Source organism: Brachyhypopomus gauderio, chromosome 9, assembly GCF_052324685.1.
Source record: "Brachyhypopomus gauderio isolate BG-103 chromosome 9, BGAUD_0.2, whole genome shotgun sequence".
Classification (NCBI taxonomy): Eukaryota; Metazoa; Chordata; class Actinopteri; order Gymnotiformes; family Hypopomidae; genus Brachyhypopomus; species Brachyhypopomus gauderio.
In genome coordinates, this window is record NC_135219.1 from 13,277,062 (window position 1) to 13,287,614 (window position 10,553).

General features: G+C 44.6%; 3 protein-coding genes across 3 annotated transcripts; all 3 read left to right on the plus strand.

The window, feature by feature from the left end:
* The first annotated feature begins 28 nt into the window (after positions 1-28).
* On the plus strand, positions 29-3,886 carry LOC143522360 (zona pellucida sperm-binding protein 1-like). Its single transcript, XM_077016094.1, has 6 exons — positions 29-211; positions 292-484; positions 553-700; positions 778-853; positions 3,515-3,699; positions 3,785-3,886. The coding sequence occupies exons 1-6, from the start codon at positions 82-84 to the stop codon at positions 3,884-3,886; spliced, it is 834 nt and encodes a 277-aa protein (XP_076872209.1). The 5' UTR covers positions 29-81.
* A 42-nt stretch (positions 3,887-3,928) lies between these two features.
* LOC143522361 (zona pellucida sperm-binding protein 1-like) lies at positions 3,929-7,786 on the plus strand. Its single transcript, XM_077016095.1, has 6 exons — positions 3,929-4,111; positions 4,192-4,384; positions 4,453-4,600; positions 4,678-4,753; positions 7,415-7,599; positions 7,685-7,786. The coding sequence occupies exons 1-6, from the start codon at positions 3,982-3,984 to the stop codon at positions 7,784-7,786; spliced, it is 834 nt and encodes a 277-aa protein (XP_076872210.1). The 5' UTR covers positions 3,929-3,981.
* Positions 7,787-7,828: 42 nt separating this feature from the next.
* LOC143522363 (zona pellucida sperm-binding protein 4-like) lies at positions 7,829-8,661 on the plus strand. Its single transcript, XM_077016096.1, has 4 exons — positions 7,829-8,011; positions 8,092-8,284; positions 8,353-8,500; positions 8,578-8,661. The coding sequence occupies exons 1-4, from the start codon at positions 7,882-7,884 to the stop codon at positions 8,659-8,661; spliced, it is 555 nt and encodes a 184-aa protein (XP_076872211.1). The 5' UTR covers positions 7,829-7,881.
* Positions 8,662-10,553: the final 1,892 nt, after the last annotated feature.

Here is a 10,553-nt window from a genome sequence, read left to right on the forward strand (position 1 = left end):
CATGGCACAGTTTCATGCAGGGTTTGTGCTCACTTTTGTATTCCTTGTGCAAGACTTTACTTCCAGTGTAGGTATTACGGTATGAGCGTTGCAACACTGCCTATTCAGCACTATGCCAACGAGCCCCCTCTACCTGTAGTTGCTCCTGGACCCCTCAGGGTAGAGCTAAGAATAGCTAATGGTCAGTGCACCACAAAGGGGTGTGTGGAAGGTGAGTATCGTCATTCTGGATGCTAGTATGAGCTTTGTTTATGAAGGGCTTCGAAAACCACTTTGCCTGTCTGCTGACAGCACGGGCAGCCTACACCTCCTACTACACGGATGCTGATTACCCTGTGACCAAGGTGCTGAGAGAGCCGGTCTATGTGGAAGTGCGTATCCTGGACAGGTCTGACCCCAATATTGTCCTGACCCTGGGACGCTGCTGGGCAACCTCTTCCCCTAACCCCTTCAGCCTTCCCGAGTGGGACCTTCTAGTGAATGGGTAGGTTGTAGAATTGCTTCCCACTAGTGTTCCAGTGCAGGCTGGTGTTGACCTGGTGTATTCCAAAGGTGCCCCTACAAGGATGACCGCTACCTGACTCAGTTGGTTCCAGTTGAGGGGTCGTCTGCAGTTCCGTTCCCTACCCATTACAAGCGCTTTGTCCTCAAGATGTTCACCTTTGTGGATCAAACCTCCATGGCTCCCTTGCACAACCAGGTAATGGCTTTAACCTTGTCCCAGCCATTTGTACAATGCCATGTCCGGCCCTTGCTTAGTTGTAACGTTGTTCCCAGGTCTATATCCACTGCAGTACAGCCGTGTGTCATCCAAGTGCAACAGACAGCTGTGAACCAAGCTGTGGCAGAGAAAGTGGGTAGAGTCCTCAGTGCAGGTCCCTTGTTTCCCATGTTGCTTATATGGTCTGAACCTTCTCCTTTGCTGCTCACCAGGGAGACATGCGCCAGAAGAATGGGAGGCTCCTCCTGAATCTGCTGTGGTGTCCAGTGGAAGAGTTGTCTTTACAGAAATGGCCTGAAGCTCACCACCTGAGATCAAACCCTAATGCAATAAAGGCTGTGTTCTCAAATGCTTGTTTGGGGGTGGTTATTGCTCTTGCATGTTCTACCTTAGATACTGGAGTGGGCATTCTTCCATACATTATTTAATAACTACATTGCTGGATTATCTAGCAAACAATGACACTTTGCAGGAGCTATGCAGTTGTGATGTGTATAAGGCACATGGATGTCATTAAAGAAATTGGGGAGGGCACTTTACTGGTAGTGTGTGGCACCATCCACTAGGTGTCACAGCCAAGCCAATGGCTCTCTGAAGTGGCAGGGGAGGTGTAAGTTCTCGCTACCTTGGATCCGTAAATGGGAGGAAGAAGGGTCAGAGGGTGTGGCTGATGGGAGCATATAGCCTTTTGACCTTGTGGTTGTGGTGTCCTTCAGGTCATACTCTTGCACTGTCTGTTTTTTAGAATGTCCTTTTTGCTTTATACTTTGCATCCTATATGATGGAAGCAATGTCATTCCCTAGCTCTGACATGCACTTGGAACAGCTGACGACCATAGAGGACAGGTTGATTTGAGGTACTAGAATGCAGTTCTCCATAACTGATCGATCAAAAGCCTGAACCCACTGGAGAAAGGGCAACCCAGGTTTTATGATCCATGAGAACCAGAGTTCCTTCACCATGAATTCATCTATCCAGATTTTACTGTTAAATGTTATCGCAGTCCAGAACTATACAGCTAAATATGAAGTGTACACAAGGCTATAATATTTTTGAACTGTAATATTTAGGCCATTTTTGCCAAACCAAGCACAATGTTATCAAGCAAATAAGTAATGTTATTTCCTCTTCTATCAACTATGAAAGCTGCATTCATAAATGATTAAATATTTAATTGCTATCTACATAAATCATGCTACCTTGTCATACTTCAATTATTGTACAGTAGAACCCCGGAACTCGACATTTTCGGAGTTCGAATTTTGAGAAAAGTTCGTCTCGGAGCATCGAACAAAACTTCGGAATCCGACCCGCCTCGCATAACTTTTGTAAACAACATACAGTTTGTGCTTCGGTCACATGCCGTTAGTTGGCCTTGTTGTTCAATGGGTTTTAAACCATTTTGAGGCTGTGCTCCAAGCGTTTGCTGTATTTTTGTTTTTTTGTACTGTTTTAGACAAAAACATGGGAGAAAAGCAGAAGCGGAAACGATAAGAACCAATAAAGTTGAAAAATGCCTTCGTGTGCCGGACTTAGCATTGGAATTCAACTTGATGGTTGAGAACAGATTAATCCGTTCGGAAAATTCATTCGGAACTCGACTGCATCGCTTCTCGACGCTCCTTCCACAACGAATTAGCGTCGAGTTCTGGGGTTCTACTGTACTTGGATCCATTGTACCTAATGCTAATGTCTCAAAACGGCAGATATAGGCCGAAGCCATTCACAGGCAACAGTCATGACACTGACTGTGTAAAGGACATTACAGACGAGACTAACTGTGTAAAGGACATTAAATTAAGTTGCCGTATTGGAAATGAAAGATATTTAATCTAAATGAAAGTGCTTTTACCTTGATGTGTGAACACATAACATTACTACAACAGCCTACTTTCATCAACGCAGGTTGGCTAAGCTAAGGCCTGGCCAATACTATACACAATGTGAGAGATTATATACATGTAACATATACATGTTTTGTCCTCTGTGGTCTGTCAGTCAAACTCTCCACCCTACATTTTCTTAAAATGAAAAACCACACACTCTTTGAAACTCTTTGAGTCGCTGCTTAGCAAAAGTCCAAACCAATGAGAACCTTTCAGAATTTTATGAATAACATGATCAAAACAAAAACGGTAGGTGTCAGTGAGCCAATGTGCCAGCACTGTGAGTGTCCAAATGATTAAAATGTCACATGCATATCACACAACAGTCCTAAACATGTGTCCTAAACATGAGTGTTTAGTAGTCAGCACAGAGTTCATGATTGCACTCGGCTGGCAAATAATTAATAGCTAACAAAATAGGGGGAGGGCTTGGTAACAATTTTTAGCATAGGCAAAATAAAAAGATCACAGAGTGGGATAACAGTTACTTGCAGATCTCTGCAGTTCAGAGGCTATGGCAGGAGAGTTGGTCACTGTTGTGCTTGTGGGTCTTTGTGTCTCCTTGACTTGTTGCACTAGTGAAGCTGCATCTCAATGGAGTTTCCAAGATAATAAACAATTGGCCAGAAACTCTCAGCTCCTGCAGCACCATGTTCCTGAGGTACATGACCAACAGCAACAGATGACCAAAACTGTAGTTTCTGAGAAATGTAATGTAGATGGGTCTGTCAAGATTGCCTGTGGTGAGTCTGGCTTAAATGCTACCCACTGTGAAGCTATAAACTGCTGTTTTGATGGACAACGCTGCTACTATGGAAGAACAGGTAAGGGTTTGAATGTGTTTAGCCTTGCTACTTTTGAAACTGGGAGTTGAACCTGGCCTGCTTTTCTCCCTGATGTTGTCAGTGACTGTCCAGTGCACAAGAGATGGCCAGTTCATATTGGTGGTGGCCAAGGATACAACCCTGCCTAGGCTGAGCCTGGATTCAGTCAGCCTATTGGGAGAAAATGGACCCTGTGGGCCAATTGACTCCAATGCAGCTTTTGCTATCTACCAGTTTCCCGTTGCTGCCTGTGGTACCCGTGTGATGGTTAGTGCTTGGGGCTTCTACATTGGGTTAGATGTGGGCTGTGTTGGAATGTAATTGTACTACCTTGCGACCTCCTTCATTCCAGGAGCTGGGTGACTACTTGGTGTATGAGAACAAGATGACCTCTTCCTATGAAGTTGGATTCGGTCCCCTTGGAGCAATCACAAGAGACAGCTACTATGAGTGAGTTGACCATGATTGCATGGCACAGTTTCATGCAGGGTTTGTGCTCACTTTTGTATTCCTTGTGCAAGACTTTACTTCCAGTGTAGGTATTACGGTATGAGCGTTGCAACACTGCCTATTCAGCACTATGCCAACGAGCCCCCTCTACCTGTAGTTGCTCCTGGACCCCTCAGGGTAGAGCTAAGAATAGCTAATGGTCAGTGCACCACAAAGGGGTGTGTGGAAGGTGAGTATCGTCATTCTGGATGCTAGTATGAGCTTTGTTTATGAAGGGCTTCGAAAACCACTTTGCCTGTCTGCTGACAGCACGGGCAGCCTACACCTCCTACTACACGGATGCTGATTACCCTGTGACCAAGGTGCTGAGAGAGCCGGTCTATGTGGAAGTGCGTATCCTGGACAGGTCTGACCCCAATATTGTCCTGACCCTGGGACGCTGCTGGGCAACCTCTTCCCCTAACCCCTTCAGCCTTCCCGAGTGGGACCTTCTAGTGAATGGGTAGGTTGTAGAATTGCTTCCCACTAGTGTTCCAGTGCAGGCTGGTGTTGACCTGGTGTATTCCAAAGGTGCCCCTACAAGGATGACCGCTACCTGACTCAGTTGGTTCCAGTTGAGGGGTCGTCTGCAGTTCCGTTCCCTACCCATTACAAGCGCTTTGTCCTCAAGATGTTCACCTTTGTGGATCAAACCTCCATGGCTCCCTTGCACAACCAGGTAATGGCTTTAACCTTGTCCCAGCCATTTGTACAATGCCATGTCCGGCCCTTGCTTAGTTGTAACGTTGTTCCCAGGTCTATATCCACTGCAGTACAGCCGTGTGTCATCCAAGTGCAACAGACAGCTGTGAACCAAGCTGTGGCAGAGAAAGTGGGTAGAGTCCTCAGTGCAGGTCCCTTGTTTCCCATGTTGCTTATATGGTCTGAACCTTCTCCTTTGCTGCTCACCAGGGAGACATGCGCCAGAAGAATGGGAGGCTCCTCCTGAATCTGCTGTGGTGTCCAGTGGAAGAGTTGTCTTTACAGAAATGGCCTGAAGCTCACCACCTGAGATCAAACCCTAATGCAATAAAGGCTGTGTTCTCAAATGCTTGTTTGGGGGTGGTTATTGCTCTTGCATGTTCTACCTTAGATACTGGAGTGGGCATTCTTCCATACATTATTTAATAACTACATTGCTGGATTATCTAGCAAACAATGACACTTTGCAGGAGCTATGCAGTTGTGATGTGTATAAGGCACATGGATGTCATTAAAGAAATTGGGGAGGGCACTTTACTGGTAGTGTGTGGCACCATCCACTAGGTGTCACAGCCAAGCCAATGGCTCTCTGAAGTGGCAGGGGAGGTGTAAGTTCTCGCTACCTTGGATCCGTAAATGGGAGGAAGAAGGGTCAGAGGGTGTGGCTGATGGGAGCATATAGCCTTTTGACCTTGTGGTTGTGGTGTCCTTCAGGTCATACTCTTGCACTGTCTGTTTTTTAGAATGTCCTTTTTGCTTTATACTTTGCATCCTATATGATGGAAGCAATGTCATTCCCTAGCTCTGACATGCACTTGGAACAGCTGACGACCATAGAGGACAGGTTGATTTGAGGTACTAGAATGCAGTTCTCCATAACTGATCGATCAAAAGCCTGAACCCACTGGAGAAAGGGCAACCCAGGTTTTATGATCCATGAGAACCAGAGTTCCTTCACCATGAATTCATCTATCCAGATTTTACTGTTAAATGTTATCGCAGTCCAGAACTATACAGCTAAATATGAAGTGTACACAAGGCTATAATATTTTTGAACTGTAATATTTAGGCCATTTTTGCCAAACCAAGCACAATGTTATCAAGCAAATAAGTAATGTTATTTCCTCTTCTATCAACTATGAAAGCTGCATTCATAAATGATTAAATATTTAATTGCTATCTACATAAATCATGCTACCTTGTCATACTTCAATTATTGTACAGTAGAACCCCGGAACTCGACATTTTCGGAGTTCGAATTTTGAGAAAAGTTCGTCTCGGAGCATCGAACAAAACTTCGGAATCCGACCCGCCTCGCATAACTTTTGTAAACAACATACAGTTTGTGCTTCGGTCACATGCCGTTAGTTGGCCTTGTTGTTCAATGGGTTTTAAACCATTTTGAGGCTGTGCTCCAAGCGTTTGCTGTATTTTTGTTTTTTTGTACTGTTTTAGACAAAAACATGGGAGAAAAGCAGAAGCGGAAACGATAAGAACCAATAAAGTTGAAAAATGCCTTCGTGTGCCGGACTTAGCATTGGAATTCAACTTGATGGTTGAGAACAGATTAATCCGTTCGGAAAATTCATTCGGAACTCGACTGCATCGCTTCTCGACGCTCCTTCCACAACGAATTAGCGTCGAGTTCTGGGGTTCTACTGTACTTGGATCCATTGTACCTAATGCTAATGTCTCAAAACGGCAGATATAGGCCGAAGCCATTCACAGGCAACAGTCATGACACTGACTGTGTAAAGGACATTACAGACGAGACTAACTGTGTAAAGGACATTAAATTAAGTTGCCGTATTGGAAATGAAAGATATTTAATCTAAATGAAAGTGCTTTTACCTTGATGTGTGAACACATAACATTACTACAACAGCCTACTTTCATCAACGCAGGTTGGCTAAGCTAAGGCCTGGCCAATACTATACACAATGTGAGAGATTATATACATGTAACATATACATGTTTTGTCCTCTGTGGTCTGTCAGTCAAACTCTCCACCCTACATTTTCTTAAAATGAAAAACCACACACTCTTTGAAACTCTTTGAGTCGCTGCTTAGCAAAAGTCCAAACCAATGAGAACCTTTCAGAATTTTATGAATAACATGATCAAAACAAAAACGGTAGGTGTCAGTGAGCCAATGTGCCAGCACTGTGAGTGTCCAAATGATTAAAATGTCACATGCATATCACACAACAGTCCTAAACATGTGTCCTAAACATGAGTGTTTAGTAGTCAGCACAGAGTTCATGATTGCACTCGGCTGGCAAATAATTAATAGCTAACAAAATAGGGGGAGGGCTTGGTAACAATTTTTAGCATAGGCAAAATAAAAAGATCACAGAGTGGGATAACAGTTACTTGCAGATCTCTGCAGTTCAGAGGCTATGGCAGGAGAGTTGGTCACTGTTGTGCTTGTGGGTCTTTGTGTCTCCTTGACTTGTTGCACTAGTGAAGCTGCATCTCAATGGAGTTTCCAAGATAATAAACAATTGGCCAGAAACTCTCAGCTCCTGCAGCACCATGTTCCTGAGGTACATGACCAACAGCAACAGATGACCAAAACTGTAGTTTCTGAGAAATGTAATGTAGATGGGTCTGTCAAGATTGCCTGTGGTGAGTCTGGCTTAAATGCTACCCACTGTGAAGCTATAAACTGCTGTTTTGATGGACAACGCTGCTACTATGGAAGAACAGGTAAGGGTTTGAATGTGTTTAGCCTTGCTACTTTTGAAACTGGGAGTTGAACCTGGCCTGCTTTTCTCCCTGATGTTGTCAGTGACTGTCCAGTGCACAAGAGATGGCCAGTTCATATTGGTGGTGGCCAAGGATACAACCCTGCCTAGGCTGAGCCTGGATTCAGTCAGCCTATTGGGAGAAAATGGACCCTGTGGGCCAATTGACTCCAATGCAGCTTTTGCTATCTACCAGTTTCCCGTTGCTGCCTGTGGTACCCGTGTGATGGTTAGTGCTTGGGGCTTCTACATTGGGTTAGATGTGGGCTGTGTTGGAATGTAATTGTACTACCTTGCGACCTCCTTCATTCCAGGAGCTGGGTGACTACTTGGTGTATGAGAACAAGATGACCTCTTCCTATGAAGTTGGATTCGGTCCCCTTGGAGCAATCACAAGAGACAGCTACTATGAGTGAGTTGACCATGATTGCATGGCACAGTTTCATGCAGGGTTTGTGCTCACTTTTGTATTCCTTGTGCAAGACTTTACTTCCAGTGTAGGTATTACGGTATGAGCGTTGCAACACTGCCTATTCAGCACTATGCCAACGAGCCCCCTCTACCTGTAGTTGCTCCTGGACCCCTCAGGGTAGAGCTAAGAATAGCTAATGGTCAGTGCACCACAAAGGGGTGTGTGGAAGGTGAGTATCGTCATTCTGGATGCTAGTATGAGCTTTGTTTATGAAGGGCTTCGAAAACCACTTTGCCTGTCTGCTGACAGCACGGGCAGCCTACACCTCCTACTACACGGATGCTGATTACCCTGTGACCAAGGTGCTGAGAGAGCCGGTCTATGTGGAAGTGCGTATCCTGGACAGGTCTGACCCCAATATTGTCCTGACCCTGGGACGCTGCTGGGCAACCTCTTCCCCTAACCCCTTCAGCCTTCCCGAGTGGGACCTTCTAGTGAATGGGTAGGTTGTAGAATTGCTTCCCACTAGTGTTCCAGTGCAGGCTGGTGTTGACCTGGTGTATTCCAAAGGTGCCCCTACAAGGATGACCGCTACCTGACTCAGTTGGTTCCAGTTGAGGGGTCGTCTGCAGTTCCGTTCCCTACCCATTACAAGCGCTTTGTCCTCAAGATGTTCACCTTTGTGGATCAAACCTCCATGGCTCCCTTGCACAACCAGGTAATGGCTTTAACCTTGTCCCAGCCATTTGTACAATGCCATGTCCGGCCCTTGCTTAGTTGTAACGTTGTTCCCAGGTCTATATCCACTGCAGTACAGCCGTGTGTCATCCAAGTGCAACAGACAGCTGTGAACCAAGCTGTGGCAGAGAAAGTGGGTAGAGTCCTCAGTGCAGGTCCCTTGTTTCCCATGTTGCTTATATGGTCTGAACCTTCTCCTTTGCTGCTCACCAGGGAGACATGCGCCAGAAGAATGGGAGGCTCCTCCTGAATCTGCTGTGGTGTCCAGTGGAAGAGTTGTCTTTACAGAAATGGCCTGAAGCTCACCACCTGAGATCAAACCCTAATGCAATAAAGGCTGTGTTCTCAAATGCTTGTTTGGGGGTGGTTATTGCTCTTGCATGTTCTACCTTAGATACTGGAGTGGGCATTCTTCCATACATTATTTAATAACTACATTGCTGGATTATCTAGCAAACAATGACACTTTGCAGGAGCTATGCAGTTGTGATGTGTATAAGGCACATGGATGTCATTAAAGAAATTGGGGAGGGCACTTTACTGGTAGTGTGTGGCACCATCCACTAGGTGTCACAGCCAAGCCAATGGCTCTCTGAAGTGGCAGGGGAGGTGTAAGTTCTCGCTACCTTGGATCCGTAAATGGGAGGAAGAAGGGTCAGAGGGTGTGGCTGATGGGAGCATATAGCCTTTTGACCTTGTGGTTGTGGTGTCCTTCAGGTCATACTCTTGCACTGTCTGTTTTTTAGAATGTCCTTTTTGCTTTATACTTTGCATCCTATATGATGGAAGCAATGTCATTCCCTAGCTCTGACATGCACTTGGAACAGCTGACGACCATAGAGGACAGGTTGATTTGAGGTACTAGAATGCAGTTCTCCATAACTGATCGATCAAAAGCCTGAACCCACTGGAGAAAGGGCAACCCAGGTTTTATGATCCATGAGAACCAGAGTTCCTTCACCATGAATTCATCTATCCAGATTTTACTGTTAAATGTTATCGCAGTCCAGAACTATACAGCTAAATATGAAGTGTACACAAGGCTATAATATTTTTGAACTGTAATATTTAGGCCATTTTTGCCAAACCAAGCACAATGTTATCAAGCAAATAAGTAATGTTATTTCCTCTTCTATCAACTATGAAAGCTGCATTCATAAATGATTAAATATTTAATTGCTATCTACATAAATCATGCTACCTTGTCATACTTCCATTATTGTACAGTAGAACCCCGGAACTCGACATTTTCGGAGTTCGAATTTTGAGAAAAGTTCGTCTCGGAGCATCGAACAAAACTTCGGAATCCGACCCGCCTCGCATAACTTTTGTAAACAACATACAGTTTGTGCTTCGGTCACATGCCGTTAGTTGGCCTTGTTGTTCAATGGGTTTTAAACCATTTTGAGGCTGTGCTCCAAGCGTTTGCTGTATTTTTGTTTTTTTGTTTTAGACAAAAACATGGGAGAAAAGCAGAAGCGGAAACGATAAGAACCAATAAAGTTGAAAAATGCCTTCGTGTGCCGGACTTAGCATTGGAATTCAACTTGATGGTTGAGAACAGATTAATCCGTTTTCAGTTATTTCTTATGGGGAAAATTCATTCGGAACTCGACTGCATCGCTTCTCGACGCTCCTTCCACAACGAATTAGCGTCGAGTTCTGGGGTTCTACTGTACTTGGATCCATTGTACCTAATGCTAATGTCTCAAAACGGCAGATATAGGGCTGTAACAATTTATTGTGTATTTATCACCTGAGCATATTACTGGGATGTCTAGTTTTGGTTTTCATTTCTATGCAGACACAAGTAGTAAGGCAATGACCACCCTAGCTAATGCTGATGCTAACTTGAATACTGAGTACTTGTTTGCCCTTAAGAAGAAAGACCAGAACCAAATTGAAAACTAACATGTCAAACATGCATGTTACCATGACAGTATTTGTGCCCTAATCCCTTATACCAATAATGCTCCAACTTTCAGTTTCTTTTAGGTCAAATAAGAATTCTCTTATGTATGAAAATGCAAAAC